The sequence below is a fragment of the Sebastes fasciatus genome, chromosome 2 (genome assembly GCF_043250625.1).
Source record: "Sebastes fasciatus isolate fSebFas1 chromosome 2, fSebFas1.pri, whole genome shotgun sequence".
Taxonomy (NCBI): Eukaryota; Metazoa; Chordata; class Actinopteri; order Perciformes; family Sebastidae; genus Sebastes; species Sebastes fasciatus.
In genome coordinates, this window is record NC_133796.1 from 10029147 (window position 1) to 10046302 (window position 17156).

Below are 17156 nucleotides of genomic sequence, written 5' to 3' on the forward strand. Positions count from 1 at the left end.
AGTGGTGGAAGAAGTACTCAGATCTGTTACTTATAAGTACATTAAGTAAGTTATCCCTACTGACTTTAGTAGTGTCAGGTCAGTTCAAAGGAAAGTGGGAGAAATGAGGTGTGTAGGAGGGAACAGGAGAGATGAGACAATGATATCAAGACTTAGATTTGGACACACTGGACTAAACAGCACACTATTTAAAATAGGTAAACATGATACAGGTAGATGTAATTACTGTGGACAAGAAAGAAGGCATTTGATTCAAGGCCTTACAGAGATTAAAGTACACTTTGATTTAATAGATATTCTACAAAAGAGCTCACTAAATGAGTGTTATAAAATATTATTTCAGTATCTTAGACAAATTAATATGATTGAAAAAATATGAGTTTTTCTGTAGTTATATCACATGCATTGAAATTCATGGATTTGGTCAAATTTAAAACTGCAATAATTATGTTCAAAGCAAGACATAATTCACTTCTGGGCAATATTCAAAAAATGTTTTGTGACAGGGAGGTAGGGGTTATAATTTAAGAGGAAAATAGAATTTTAAAAAAGCATTGTGTTTGTACAACAAAGAAGAGTACGTGTATTTCAGTCTGTGGGGTGGATTTGTGGAATGGGTTAAGTGATGGATTGAAGCGGAGCACAAATATAAATCACTTTAAAAAGCTATACAAAAAATATATTTTTGGGAGGTATATGGTTGAGGAAGAGTTGTGATAAGGGTTACGTTAAGGGTTGGTTTATATCTACTTTCTAACTCCGGATGGATATGCGGGTTGTAAATAAACTTGGGATGCTGTTCATTTATTTAATTTGGGATGTAAATAAATCTGGGATAGTTTATATATTATATTATATTATATTATCATTCTATGATGAGTTATTAGAGGAGAAGTGAGAAAGGGGTAGGGAAATATAAGTTTTACTTCTACCTACTCCTTTCGGACACTATTACTCTTGTTTTGTTTGTTATTATTTTGTATCTGTTTTTATTTATTTTTATGTTCGAAATAAAGTCATTCATTCATATATTATTTTTGAATATTGTAAACACTAGCCAGTCTGATCCACACTCCACCAGTTGATGGCCAATAAACCTCAAAAGAAGAAGAAGAAAAAGGAAACCGGAAACTGTCAAGCATGTTCTTATAGAGGGCAACAAATATGACAAAGAAAGAAGGGAATTGATATCAGGAGTAAATGATGGAAATATTACAATGGGGAATCTGCTAGGAAAGATATCTAAGAAAATACACAATCTTCTAATTAATTACGTAAGGGGCAACAGGAATAATGGAGAGAATTTAATTAATATTATTATGATTGTTATTATTATTAATAATTATTAATAATTATTTTATTGTTTTTCTTTATTTTCTTTTCTTTATTTCTTTTCTTTTTTTTCCTGCCAATCTGCTGCTCCACACTCCAGTCCAATTGGTGGCAGTAATGCACCAAATCGTTGTTCGTCAACAAACCTCATAAAAGAAGAAGGAGTGTATTTTATTTTGAAGGTTCATACAGGAAGTGCTGGTAGTGATTGATGCCAGCTGACATTGACTGACTGCTGCTGGTGCTGCTGAACCCAAACAACACTTTCTCTCTTATCAATCACTAGTATTCACTTCTTCTGTCTTTAGTATATCACAACCTCTGGGCTCGGCTGACTCGGTGAGTTATAAACAGTGAAGGAAGCTGCAGAGGAAATGTGTCTCCTCAGCTCGTTTTGACGTTTAGCTAGTAAATAATCAACACTAGCTAGCTACAAGTAGCTCTAATGCTAACTGTAACGCAAACCAGAGCAGCTAAAACAACACACTTAATGTCAACAAACTTTAACCAAACTTACAGACTCTTTAAAGTTAACCTTTAACATAACGTTATATAACTGTGTGACAGCTGAAGGACTGTTGTTAGTTAGTTCACCTTGCTGGCTTCACAGGCCTCATTTTCGATGCAAAGTGTTGAATAATGTTAATGTTACTGTATTTAATGTCAACATGCGTTAGTCAGTGAGCTAATGTTAAATATAGCTTCATAAATAGCAACGTTAGTCTGCAAAATACTAAGAACAGCACTAACTAGTGATGGGAATTCAGGCTCTTTTTAGTGAGCCGGATCATTTGGCTCAGCTCACCAAGAAAGAGCCGGCACTTTCGGCTCCCAAACGGCTCTTCATTTTACCACTTCTGCCTTTTATAATTCAGCCAAATTTAGCGGTGTATTGACCTATGATTAGTATGTGTGCACATATATTATTCAATATAATTATACTAAACCTTATAATTTCCAGAATACCATAATTTTACATGCTGCTTCGTTTCCGACTGTCACTCATCTTGTCTGCTATTCGCGCACCGCACTGCACCGCAACGCACCGCACCGCACCTTAGCGCACCGCACCGCACCGCACCGCACCGCAACGCACTCCTCTCTCTTTATCTCCTCCTCTCCCTCCTGCTCTGTACCTGTAGACCGTCAGCGCGCCGCGCACCCCCGCCCCTTCCTCATTACCTGATTGGTCGCACTGACGTCATTAACACAACATTCAGTCACAGTCAGTGCATGGAGTGCCCGTGGCGCGGAGAAGATCATCCTATCATTCTGCCTTGGATTAATTAAAGAAAAAAACGTCTCTCGGATGGGAGCCGGCTCTTATCGTTCACTTAAAAGAGCCGGCTCTTTGAACCGGCTCGTTCGTGACCGACACATCACTAGCACTAACTTACATCCTCATTAAACTTGTAGAAATTACATAGAGACGTTTGCAGTGTCCACAATGTAACTTTGAATTATTATGACCAGTCTTTGTGTGTCTGCTTGTTTGTGTTTGTGATTTCAGAAAGCACAGCTATGTGCAGCTGTGTGCGGAGCTCCAGGGCTCTGTCCCCTGTGCTGCTCCCCAGGCTGCTGCTGCTTCCTCAGACGGGGTACAGATTGGCCGGCAGAGGACTCTGGACCTCCCCGCACTGTATGGCTGTCAGTGGAGACTCCCCGCTCCCACTGCCCAGCCAGGCCCGTGTGGTGATCTGTGGAGGAGGTATTGTGGGAACATCAGTAGCCTTCCACCTTGCCAAACTGGGCTGGACTGATATAGTGCTGCTGGAGCAGGGCAGGTGAGATAAATGTCTGCAATTGTAGTTGTTGGGAATGTTAGAAGTTTTAGTGGTTGTGGTGGGGGTCAGTTGCGTGTTCAGACTTTTTTTGGCTGGAGTGGCCCAAGAGGGGCACTGACTTATGCAGGGGTGGCATTAAGTATGTGCTTGTGCCCCATAGACTGTATATAAAGATGGCCAACACACCTCCACTTCCTCCTGCTGTACACACGACATCTATTGCACGTCTGTCCATCCTGGAAAGGGGATCCCTCCTCTCTTGCTCTTCCTGAGGTTTCTTCCATTTTTTGGAAATGGTGATGGAGCCCTGGTATCAAGGTCACCTGCCCAAACCAATCAGGAGCCGTGCTCGGCCACAGCTTGTCAGCGAGAGAGACTCAAAGCTGTCAATCATGACACATCTCAGCCCCTTTTTATAGCATCAGATAACTAATAAAAAGCAAACTTATAAGAAAAATGAACACTTGAACATACATCAGCGTGATAAGAACTACCTGCAATGACAGAAAATGTATTTGACCTGTACTTTGACTTTTTAGTTTGGCCCATGTCCCAACCGCTAACATGGAGGGGTCGGGATTTATAACCTACAATGCAGCCAGCCACCAGGGGGCGATCCAGATGTTTTGGCTTCACATTTGGGGAGCTGTCATGTTGTCCATCTTTATATACAGTCTATGGTGTGCACACACACACACACACTTTAGGATAGCATTAATTTACAGTTTCTCATATCTACTTTAATAACTTACATTACAGTATCTTACAGTTTCTTATCTTCCTATGTTTACCATTTTAATTTAAAAGATAGGGGAGGTACTGTATATAGAATATAGACAGGTTCTTGGTAGGAGGCAATAGATGATCAGTAAAAGAGTCGTCGATTTGATAATGTTCTGCTGATGCTGTGTTCCCTGTCCTCTCTCTTGGCAGACTTGGTGCAGGAACAACCAGACTGTGTGCTGGCATCGTCAGCGTGGCAAAGCCTATTTCCATTGAGTGTCAAATGGCGAACTACTCCAATAGTCTTTATCAGCAGCTGGAGGAACAGACGGGGGTTAAAACAGGTCAGCTACTTTGACATGTTTTTCTTTCACTCATATTTAACTTATTCTGATATAGATAGCCTATAGAAGTTCAAGACATTGTTTAATGTGTGTCGCCATAACACTTCCTGTATGTTTTGGCCTTTTAAAGCTAGAATGATAATACCCTTCAGTTTTGAGTTGTATTACCATTTTGGCTTCACTTTGTTTGTGTAGAGTTTTTGAGTGGGGAATAGCTTTGAGTAGTTTGAGACCTGCTGAGTCACACTATTTGGTTTGGTGTGTTTGTTTGTGTGTTTCAGGTTATGTGAAGACAGGGTCTCTGTGTCTGGCCCAAAATCAGGATCGTTTCCTCTCTCTGAAGCGCCTGGCATCCCGACTAAAGTAAGGCCCCTAAAACCTCAAGTCAATATTTAGTAGAGACCTTTGGCAGCATCTACTCCTTCTAGTTAATGAGGCAGCTTTGCACATGGGGACAAAGAAACTTTTCTCATACTTATTTACCAAACTGCTCGGGCTCTGTCAAGTTGCACAAGGACTTTGAGTGAATTTTCAAGTCTAACCACCAAATTCTTGATTAAATTGCGGTCTTGACTCTGACTTGGTCACTCCAGGACATTAACTTTCTGCCTGGTGGTGGCATAATGCTGTAAGATTACTTTTATTCTTTAGACTCGACTGAATTTTATTACTGGTAGAAAACCACATCTACATTCAGCTCCCATATCGTCCACCTCCACTTGAGCTGAATGTGATCTTCACATCAAAAGGTGAAATAATGACAGCTGTGATGCAGATGTTACACTGCCCACATCTTCGATTTGATCCAATATTTGAATGATTCAGAGTTCTGAAACCAGGTTAGATATGCAGGGCCTTTTAAAGTATAAAATCTATATTATTATTATTAGGCCTTCATCTTTATCTTTTTCACTTTATCCTTAGGGTAATGGGGATCAGCTGTAACATCATTAAGCCTAAAGAGGTGGCCAAACTCCACCCTCTTATTAACATTCATGACCTGGTGGGGGCGCTCCACCTCCCTGCAGACGCTGTGGTGTCTCCACCTGATGTTAACCACGCCCTGGCTGTGGCGGCTGCTGGACAAGGTAAGAGACTCAAACTCACAACTTACCTTTTGATTTAGCATTGATGAACAATTACACCAAATGTTTCACAAAACAGTACTTGTTTTCTACCTTTTAATTCTAACCCGTTTACTGTTTCCTCGTCTGATTCTCCTCCTCTTCATTGGCACCTCCTCCTCCCTGTTCCCTTCCTCCTAAACCTCCTTGTCTTTCTCATCCGGTCCAGGGGTTAAGATCCTGGATAGAACAACTGTTCAGCAGGTTCTGGTAGAGAAGGGTCAGGTGACGGCGGTGGAGACTGATCGTGGCTCCATCGAGTGTGAATATTTTGTCAACTGTGCTGGACAGGTAAACCTCAGAGTGGGCGATGGGATACAAATGTGGGAACATCAACAAGTCCCAGGGGAATTAATGAGGGAAAATCTTTGTAAGCATTTAGGAAATTATTCTTTATTTCTGTCTTAATTCCACATAAATCTTGGTCTGTTTCTCACCAACATTATGCTAATAGATAAATGCAGTATGACTAAACAAATTGGCTGACATGACAGATTGCAGTGTCTCCAATATGGGTCACGATGTACCTGTGGTCAGAGCAGCAGATAGATTTATTTGTTCTGTCTTTCTCTGCTCTAGTGGGCTTACGAGCTGGGCCAGGCTAGTGAGACGAAGGTGTCGATTCCTCTTCATGGCTGTGAACACTTCTACCTCCTCACCAAACCTCTCCAGGAGTCACTTCCACCGAGCACGCCAGGTCTCAAACAGGAAAATTTACTTTTTCTTTCAGCAGGCACAGCTGCTAATGGATTTTAAGTTCCAATCACGTTTACTGTTTTGCCAGCTAAATATGATGTCTGTAATAGAGAAGAACCTCTGCATTTTGATAATTGGTTTCTTGGTTAATTGGCTGGTAGGGTAACTCATTGCATAGTATATTACTGCAACAAGCATCTCCCAGTCTATTCCTAGTTAACACCCAGTGACACAAAGTGAGGTCTGCTCTGTGATTGCATGCCATTATACTTTGAACACTAATTTTGTAGCCTACACCTCAATTTAATGAGTAGTTTCACCATCATTACAGTGGAGCGTGTATCAGTGTTCTGCTGGTTGTGTGAAAGAGAGAGGATAGAAGGCTGACATAATTTAGCCACTTGGCCCCTTGTATTGATTTGATAATATACTCTAAACATGGAAAGCCAAAATCATTATTTACCATCAAAGTTAATTTTTCTGCATGTTCATGCTTGTTGCAGTACATGAGGTTAGGCGATCTCACTGAGTCTGTGTCTTGTCTCCAGTGGTGCTCGATATGGACGGCAGGATATATGTACGGCCGTGGCAGGGAGGCCTTCTGTCGGGGGGATTTGAGAAGAACCCCAAACCCATCTTCACTGAGGGCCGCAACCAGCTGGAGATTCAGAACATGCAGGAGGACTGGGACCACTTTGGTAAGGGAGGGAGGAAGATGGCTTTAAAGGAACATTGTTTAAAAGAAAATAAACGTTTGCTATGCATCAGCATTCCTGGGCAGGATTCACACATTGAATATGAGATACAAATCTTGTGATCAATTAATTTTAAATATTAGGTTTTGGTGTCAGCCCCTCTGAATGAAATGGCAATCCTCTGTGTTGGCTCACCATTTTTAACTACTTGTTGTACTTCAAAAATCTTTGTGAAGGATCATAGTAAGACTGAAGATCTCTATTTTAGGCTGCTCTATTTTAGGAAACATGTTTAGCCCCATATAATCCCTGTCCTGATGACCTGATCTTTCCATTGCATTTTGATATTTTTTTGGTGACGTTAAAGGTTTGGTGTTTAGTTTATTTTCCTTTATTTTTTATTTAAAGTGTCCTTCATTGCAGGTGGGCTTTTGAAATCTAATTTCATGCTGTCAGTTTAACTGTAAGCAATGCCAGTTCAAAGTACACGTCACACATGTAAACACACACACCTGTTTTTTGGCCTTGGCCTTAAACTAGTAATCTGAGATTCCTCATGCAGCTTGACGGATTGTCGTAAAGACAGCCGTAAATCACCAGTCGGCCCTGAAGGGGAGCAAGGCATAGAGTCAAACTAATCTGTCACCGAGCATTCTGCAGTTGTGATTATAGATATTTTTTACATTACCTAACATATGCATATTATACTTTACATAATATACAGTATATTGGACTGAACACTAGCAAGTTTAAGATCTTATTTGTTGCATTTAGGTATCAAGTGATTACCAACAAGAGTCCATCTCATCTTACAGTTTCTACTGGCAATACATTTTTACATCGTACAGCCACATTTGAGCCACTGGGTCAGCTTTCATGTTGGAAAACCTGCTGGATTGTTTATAGAACAACATGAGGGAAAGGGTGCATTTCGTGCTGCGCAGCGGGAGCTTTATCTTGTTGAGTCTTTGCAATAGTAGATGGTTTTGTTCATTTTTGTTTTTCAGTTATTTGAAAAACCATATAGAGGGCCAGGAAGACAAGTTGCAACCTCATTTTTGTGGCAGGAAGCAGTTGGGTTCATGGGAAATGTGGCTTTAAATGCTGAGAAATCCTAAGACTGACGGTACAGCTGGCATAGCTTCAGGCCAACAGTTGGTCTAGTTTGTTTATGCTAATTATATGGAAGCAATACTGATTTCAAAATGTAATATATTGATGCATACTTTTTTAGAGAATGTCTTAATAGAGATTGTACAGAAACCTTATTGTCTTCTACTGTACCTCCAGAGCCGATGCTCAGTGCCTTGCTGAGGAGAATGCCGAGTCTTGAATCAGCTGAGATCCATCAGCTGGTCAACTGTCCGGAGTCCTTCACCCCTGATATGCGCTGCCTGATGGGGGAGACGCCGGGTGTCTCTGGCTACTACGTGCTGGCCGGGATGAACTCCTCTGGCCTGGCTTTTGCTGGAGGAGCTGGCAAGTAAGCATGGGTACAAGTGTATTTGCTGGAGGATAGCCTACGGTATTTGTAAGGGCAAACATTATCAAATGGTTTTGAAGACTTGACTGCGCTTTATTCTACATTATTCAGGAGGTGGACTGAAATATCTTTTACTCAAAATAATTCAGCCTCTGTTTATTAATTTCACTGATCAACTTTTTGATCTGGCTATGCTTTGTTTGAATTACAATGAAGCACAAATGGCATGCTGTGTGGTTTTGTATCCAGGTACCTGGCAGAGTGGATGACCTACGGCTACCCCAGTGCCAACGTCTGGCCACTGGACATCAAACGCTTTGGCAACCTGCAGAGCAGCCGGACCTTCCTGCGACACAGAGTAATGGAGGTCATGCGTGAGTAGTGAACTCTTGTTACAGTTTATATGTTTGGTGTGTCTTAAAAACTATACTCACATGCCCATTATGTACATTTCATCCATAATGGTAATGAAGAGATTTTGTACTTCAAATTGGAAAATACCCACGTGATCGCAGAAGCCTCATATTATCTTGCGTCAAATGTTGGAATGCATTTTAATATGAAAAGGAGGATTGTGGATTTTGAGAAGTGGAGAGATTACAGCAACTAATAAATATTTCAATGTACATACAGTGTGTGATTCGAGAAATCTTTTAACCAAAGAGACTTACAAAAAAACACAGCCTACATTTCTACTGTGAGTGGTTAACAACAGCATACAGGGGTAAAGGTAAAAGTTACACACTGTACGATTGAGCTGTTCTCTCGAGACGAGCAGCACCACCAGCACAATTAACACCTGACAAGTCATAAATTCATAATGTAGAATTTCCAACTAGGGTTTTCCAACCGGCCACCGTCAGCCCAACAGCTAGAGATTGCCGATATATTCTCCTCCCCGCTGCCGTAGTTCCTGCTGGGTGATCAGCTGATCTAGCGGCGGAGCATCGTAAAAAACACGGCAGAAACAAAATTAAACTCACCAAAACCACCTTGGGTTAGTCTTTCCAACAATCACCAACTGTGGTTTGATCAAAATAAACTCTTACTGTATATCATCCCCCGCTGTCTCTCTCTCTGCCTGCAGAACAGCAGCTGTGCGGTTCTCGTTCTTCGGAGGACGACCATTAAATTAGAAAAATAAAATGACAAACGAGCCCAAAAAAAACAACCAGCAATGTAATTGCCGATATATTTGTCAAATTGCCAAACCCTTAAAGGTAGTTGACTATCCTGATGATGTCAAATGTTTTTTAGCTTTGCTTTGGTATGATTATGTCTGCGCTTCCAATGTGTCTGTGTTTGTTTGTGTTTCCAGCCCTGATCTATGAACTAAAGGTTCCTCGCTGGGACTTTCAGACTGGGCGCCAGCTGCGGACCAGCCCTCTGTATGACCGCCTGGACACCCAGGGAGCTCGCTGGATGGAGAAACACGGTTTTGAAAGGCCCAAATACTTTGTTCCTCATGGAAAAGGTACAGATCACTCACCAACAACATTCTCTTTATCCTGAAGTCTTTAGGAAATTTCAGAGAATCCAAGTGATTTTTGGAAAAAAACTGATTGTGTGTGTAGATTTGCTGTCTCTGGACCAGAGTAAGACCTTCTACAAGCCGGACTGGTTTGACATCGTTGGAGAAGAAGTGAAATGCTGCAAAGAGGCCGTCTGTGTCATCGACATGTCCTCCTTCACCAAGTTTGAACTGACTGTAAGTCACAATGCACTATGGACATCTTGTAGTAGTTAGTTAGCACAATCACATAATAGGGCAGGACACTGCTGCTGCACTTCCCTCTTTGTGGGTTCGGACTTCTAACTGTACATTGCTCATCTGGCCACACCCAGTGAGTGATGTCAGCATGTGTTTAACATCAGTGTTCATCTGTCCTAAAACATAGAAAAATGATTTAAAAAAATGGCAGAGTATGCAATTCTTTGTCAACCGGGAGCCTTTGATGCAACAGTTACTGTATGTATTCAGTCCTTGACTAATGCATCCACTGGGTGAAGTCATTTAAGTTGAACCTTGTGGTCTGTCCTGATGTCCCAGTCAACGAACGACCAGGCCCTGGACTTGCTGCAACATCTGTGTGCCAACGACCTGGATGTTCCCGTCGGACATATCGTCCACACCGGCATGCTGAATGAGAGGGGAGGCTACGAGAACGACTGCAGCGTGGTCCGCACCAGCAAGAACAGGTTGATAACACCAAAGCAATATTACCATAGACATGCAGTTGACCATTAAAATAACTCCCATTCTTGTCCCCTCTCCAGCTTCTTCATTGTCTCTCCAACAGACCAGCAGGTCCACTGTTGGTCCTGGATAAAGAAACACATGCCCAATGACCCACACCTCCACCTAGAGGATGTCAGCTGGAAGTACACCGGTAAGCACACAGCACTGTTGTTGAGGTCCTGCATTGACGTCGCCATCTAGTGGCCTCACAATGTTAAAGGGTGGAAGCAATGCACCAGCATCCCACATCCACTCTCTGCTCTTAACCCAGCTATTAAAGTGGCCTGATTTTGGGTTTGGTGTTGAAATCAGACACTCAGGGGACCGAGAGGGCGGTTAATTACATGTCCAAAATCTGATTTGTATAGTTGTAATGTAATTACCTTAACTCTTCGAAATGTGAGCAACACTAGATCTACATTCTATTTTTATATGCAAGATAAAAAACACCAACTGAGGAGCTCTATCCTGAAATGTACCCATGTACTTGTACAATATGTTTCTACAGTAATAATCAAAATATTCATTGATAGTGATATTAATTTCCTAAAAAGTTCCAAATAGAATTAGCTCATGTTTTGTAAAAATAATGAAACACTCATAACACACTGTGCGTTCCACCACCCAAACACTGCTCCTGAACTGTATTTCTAAAGTGTATATAACTCTGATTCTTTACCCACAGCTTTAAATCTGATTGGACCTCGAGCAATGGATGTTCTGGCCGAGCTGTCATATGTTTCCATGACACCTGACCATTTCCCCTCCATGTTCTGTAAGGTAGGAAACACTAAATCTAGTTTCAATGACATTAATAGAGTGATCATAACAATAGTGGTGATAGCTGTAGGAAGAGTGGTAATATGAATTGTTGTAGCTGAAATAGTTGCAGCTGCAGTACTTTAGGTTGCACCTGTGGTTGTATTAGTAACTGCTTCTACTCAGTTATTAACCCCACATTGACAAGAACTCTATTGTGTGTATGTGTGTTTACAGGAGATGAGTGTCGGCTATGCCAATGGGATCAGAGTGATGAGTATGACTCACACTGGAGAACCGGGTTTCATGCTCTACATACCTATAGAGGTGCGTCCTGCTCACATCTGCACACACAAAACAATATGTATCCAGTCAACTCTCCACAGAATGGTTGGTAAAGTTTAGGAAAGTGATGTCTAACATTAGTAATCTCCTCTGCTCTCCACAGTATGCACTGCACGTGTACAACGAGGTGATTTCAGTGGGTCAGAAGTACGGGATTCGTAACGCAGGCTACTACGCACTTCGCAGCCTCCGCATCGAGAAATTCTTTGCCTTCTGGGGTCAGGACCTCGACACCTTCACCACCCCGCTGGAGTGTGGACGAGAGTTTAGGGTCAAGTTTGACAAGGTCAGTTGACAGTTCAGCTGTGTAAGCACAGCAAACTGTTTGATGTCAGCCAGTGAGGATTCTGACTGATGCTCTTTGGTTTTGGGTTACAAAAGGGCTTTTATTTGGCATTATGGTGGTTCAGTCAACAGCAACTCCTTGCTGTGTTACACGGTAATTTTAGTAGGGTTGTCAAAGTTTACGCATAATAATGTGAACGCAAATTTGTTTTAACGCCACTCATTTCATTAATGAACAACATGCAATTTTTAGGTGATAGGCTCAGTTTCAAAGCTAGAGTGAAGATACTGGTATCATATGAAACCAGAAAACCTGACCTCCCTTGACCTCTGACCTCAAGATATGTGAATGACAACGGGTTCTATGGGTACCCGCGAGTCTCCCCTTTACAGACACTTTCTGAAAATCACGTGCAGTTTTGGGCAAGTCATAGTCAAGTCAGCACACTGACACACTGACAGCTGTTGTTGCCTGTTGGGCTGCAGTTTGCCATGTTATGATTTGAGAATATTTTGTATGCTAAATGCAGTACCTGTGAGGGTTTCTGGACAATATTTGTAATTATTTTGTTTTGTTAATTGATTTCCAATAATAAATATATACATAGATCTGCATAAAGCAGCATATTTGTCCACTCCCATGTTGACAAGAGTATTAAATACCTTACAAATCTCCCTTTAAGGTACATTTTGAACAGATAAAAAATGTCTGATTTAATTTGCGATTAATCATGATTTAATATTTCAATCGATTGACAGCCCTACATTTTAGTGAAGGGATACAACAATGAGTGTTGATGCATTGATTTTCGTCTATTACATTATGACACTGACTTTGCCAACCTGATTTACAATTGAAGTTATCGCTTGAATTTTACTCTTGTTTTTAACTTTAAAGAACTTTGAAGAATAATAAAAGGTACTATACCATCTGCATTGCTATATTGTTATAGTCTTTGCTAGGATGTAGAGATAAAACTGTCACCAAGCTGCACCTGCAGGCACACAACAGGTGGCACTTTACACCAGCAGTGGTAAAGTTTGTTATCACCCTCATTTTGAAAATAGTACAACATCAGGTGTGCTGCTGTCTGCTGTATTAATGTCAGCACGGTATTAATGACTGGACCTCACAGAGTACAGTTGGTTTCACAGATGAGCATCAGCAGAATCAATGTCTTTACCGTAAAGTTTATCGAAGAAATGTTTGAAAAGAAAAGTTGTTTCTTGTTGCTCCTAACAGAACTGTGCAGTGTTTGTAGATTAATTGTTTGTAGACCATGACCCATAACACCTAACAGTGCTCCTTCCTTTATCTTCCCACTTTCTCCTCTCCTCCACTCCGCCGTTTCCTCTCTTTGACTCTTACTTTCTTCTACATCTTTCTGCCACATCTTCCTTCTCGTCTGTCTTCTCTATATGCTTCCATCAGGACACAGACTTCCTCGGTCGCGAGGCCTTGCTGCAGCAGCGTCAGGACGGCGCGTCTCGGCGTTTCGTCATGCTGGTTCTAGAGGACCACGACACCGAGCTGGACCTGTGGCCGTGGTGGGGCGAGCCCGTCTACCGCAACGGCCAGCTAGCCGGGACGACCACCAGCAGCGCCTACAGCTACACTCTGGAGCGCCACGTCTGCCTCGGCTTTGTATCCCCGCCGCCAGGCCCAGAGGGGCTTCCCACGCCCATCACCCCGGACTTCATCAACCGCGGGGACTACGAGGTGGACATTGCCGGCCAGCGCTACCCAGCCAAAGCCAAACTCTACCCCTTCAGCTCCCTCTTCACCCAACAGAAACGTCGCAAGGAAGACATGGAGTTGAGCAACCTCCAGGGGAAGTGATGCAGAGTAGTAGACGCTCCTTCAGTCCTTCAGTCCACTCCTGCACTTACCTGGCAGTGCCAACCTGTCGTCCCTTTCCTAGCTCCTTAACCGAGGGCTGATGCACAATCACTCCTCGTCTCTCTAGTATTTAACTTCCACGCTGCATCTCCCTCTCTAAAAGTGCAATATTTAAGAGGCACCAAATGCTCGAGCTGTATCAAATGCAGCAACACAACAATACTCCTGTGTCGTCAAAGTCTGCAGTTGTTCTCCAGCCCTGCTCTGCTTCGCACTCAAACACGGTCCACGGTTTACTGGCAAAGTCTGCAGCCGCCGGTTAAGTGCCTTTGTCAAGGCAACATCAACAATATGTGTTGAGGACTCTGTCACTTTGTTCACTTTAACCCATCCAGAAGGGATTTAGACCGACAATCCTCTCCAGTAGTTTTTTCCAGTCACTGTGACGTTTCAACACGGCGCAATCTGGAAGAGTCTGAAAGAAACGTCACTCGATGCTGACGTGCACACGCCTACACAGTCGATGCAGTTGTTGTCATTTTACAAATCGTAAATTTGCTGCTGTAAAGAATATGAGTGATGTGATGTGGCCTAATTCAGATACTTTATACTGTCCACTACTATATCATCCCCATTACATTATCCTTCTCAGTCAGGGGAAAGAATCAGGAAGCCTGATAATAATCATTAGTAAACCATTGTTTACTCCTCTTCCAGTCCTGTTTGAAAGGCTTCCAAGGCTCCTGAAAGCTTAGAAAGTAAAACAAAATGAGCTTTTCCTCCCTGATTTTGTCGTTTAGTCTTCCAGCTGTCCTGGTGTTCTTCTGCTGTCTGTGTGTCGAGCTTGTGGTAATGTATTTACGGTAATATAATCCGCCCTGTTATTTATGTTTTGTGGTCGTTTTAAAGCGGCGTTGCTCTTTTGATGTTTCATTGAGGTGTTGTTGAATGTGTGGCTGAGGTTCGGTGACCCAGATGAGGGAAAGCAGAATGGGGAAAGCTGCGACTGGAGCTGTAATCCCAGACATGTTGGTTGGAATCCACAATATCTTACATTGGTGATTTGATGTTTGCCTGATCCAGAGTTAACAATGTCTGTGTAAAGGAAGGTCTTCATTGCGATTTGAAATAAAGCAATGTATTTTTGTATAGCTAGGGTGTATAAAATCTCTATTTTCAGCACCGCACCTTTTTTCTAGCCAATCAGCTTTAAGTCATATCAGCCGTATGGATCATCTATCAGTTGTTTCATTCTTGCAGTTGTCTCTTTTGTTATTTCAAATGCTTTACAGAATTATTCTGTACATGTACATGTCATTTGTCAGCAACAGCTTGATGTTTTCCTCCATGTGCACACCTTCAAAGTAATTTGGTCCCTTTGCCCCCTTCAGAGGTCAAAAGTCAGGGAGAGCTACAGATCAGCCAGCCTGGAGCTGGTAGGGATTCACTTCAGCCAATCACATCATACTGGGCAAATAGTCGACACTGGAGTGTTGGATCAGTGTGTGAGTACTGTGTGTTCCTTTTGGATGTCAAAAGGCCCCGAACTGTATGTTCCCCTGCTGGGAATCTGAAAGCTAGCCTGACTGGCTAAATAGTTGAGCTAAAACCAGCACGGGTGCTTCTGAGCTCCGATATGCTGCTTCCTGATATCGTCATATTTAAATTTGGATGCAGATTGTTTTTCTCGAACTTATTTCCAGCATTTAGTATTCAAGTGTGCTTGAGGAGGGTAACACATGCTAAAATGAAAGGGAATATGTAAACAGAATGATAACTCCCAACAAAATCTGTTATTAATGTTTTACAATGTTGTTAAAGAGTTGTTTTTGTTTGTGAATCAAAAAAGGCCCCTTTTTACAATCATGATCAGTTGAGTAACAAACGGCTTATTTACAGTGTAACTCCAACTCTTGGTTTATACCTGTAATTTATATGGTTGGAAAGTTACAGATTGGTACTTTAAATATTTGCTCAGTATGACTACAAGATTTTTTTTAATTTCCTTTTTCCTTCAAAATCCTCCTGATCTCAATTTAAGGAGGATCCTCAGCAGCACCAGTTAAATTAGTTTGGTGTCCATCTCAAGCACTTTTACCTCTGAAAGGGGGAAAAAATTGCAGTATGTTTTAGTTTGGATATCTGAAGATCCGATGCTGTGTTGAAAAAAACAGGAATATGGAAAGCCTCACCAAACCATCATACTTGTTTTAATCTGACTTGCTTTTCTGTTACTTTGCTAACATCTCAGGCTTTTCCACTACAACGGACGTACTATGTGAGAATGTATACAGAAGGTCAACTGATGCATTAGTTGCTGGTATGAACTCCGAGATCAGAGTCAGACGTCACTTTTAAGGGCTAATTTCTTTTAATGTGCGTCATGTTTATAAATAGGCGTTAATATGAAATGAAGCATTTTTTCATGTGAGAGTGCAGTCTATCATCAACAGTCTGGATTCAGTTTCAGAGCTGTGACCCGACCTCGTGGTACTGTAGTAGCAACATGCCTCTACATCAGTGGTACTCTGCTTCGGCTTTATGCGATATACTTTTGGGTCCTCAGTTATACAAGAATCTAACATGTTTTAGACTCAGCATTTCTAAAAAACAATCGTATCTAATCATATTCGTCACAGTTTAACTACAGGAGCTTGTGATTAATGGAGTCCCTGTTTTGAATCTTCACTGAGGCTTCATATGGAGTCCAGCAGCCGTGAGCACACGTCTGTATTCTGTGTGAAGGTGTCTGAAACGCATTGCTGCTGACACTGATCACTTGACCCATTAGGTCATATCAGCTGTTATGATTTGCTTCTCCAACTGTCCGACCACATTGTCGAGTGTATGATTTGAAGGGAAATGGCCCCGAGCGTTTGCACTAAACAAGAGCAGCCTGCTGTTTTTTGTTCTTGTACAGTATGTGGTCAGAGGCTTGTTATGGTATTCTAAGGATCAGAAAACTGTACAAACACTATAGCACTTGGTGCAAAGAGCGCTATAGCTGAATATTACGTATAACGTATACCATCCAAAAAATTGAAGGCAAAAAATTTAACTTCAGTTGAGGTCTGGAAAAGCATGTAAGGAAAAATCTGTTAATGATTACTAATATCGGCGAAGTGGTTGTTGTCTTTTTCAGTGCTGAAACACAGCGACACTCTACACCTCTGGATGAGTTTGATGCATGTTTGTCTCATTTAATGTTTCCATCATAACATAATGTGTGTGTGTGTGTACTGGACTGATCTGTAAATGCCAGCGTTTTCTTCAGAGCTTTACTATAATGTATTTATATCATGTTAAAAGAGATGTTTGGCTGTCTAATGTACTTCAACTATAATATAAAGAGAACTTTGTTGAATTTGCTTCTTGTGTGTTCACTTCAGTGATGTGTGTGGTCCAGTGGTGTAGTATGGCTCTCTAATAACACGGTCGGGTTCAAGGGTCCAGTCCCCATGGCGACCAGCTGTGTCCAAACAGAAGACGTGTGCAGCATTGATGCCG

At 41.8% G+C, this 17156-nt stretch overlaps 1 protein-coding gene across 1 annotated transcript; it reads left to right on the plus strand.

The window, feature by feature from the left end:
- The first annotated feature begins 1530 nt into the window (after positions 1 to 1530).
- On the plus strand, positions 1531 to 17013 carry pdpr (pyruvate dehydrogenase phosphatase regulatory subunit). The gene is made up of 18 exons (XM_074661325.1): positions 1531 to 1671; positions 2843 to 3116; positions 4050 to 4183; positions 4465 to 4546; positions 5108 to 5271; positions 5477 to 5598; positions 5887 to 6004; positions 6552 to 6701; positions 7989 to 8181; positions 8431 to 8555; positions 9500 to 9655; positions 9756 to 9889; positions 10232 to 10380; positions 10459 to 10571; positions 11106 to 11200; positions 11417 to 11506; positions 11628 to 11810; positions 13242 to 17013. The coding sequence occupies exons 2-18, from the start codon at positions 2854 to 2856 to the stop codon at positions 13647 to 13649; spliced, it is 2679 nt and encodes an 892-aa protein (XP_074517426.1). The 5' UTR covers positions 1531 to 1671; positions 2843 to 2853; the 3' UTR covers positions 13650 to 17013.
- The last annotated feature ends 143 nt before the right edge of the window (positions 17014 to 17156 follow it).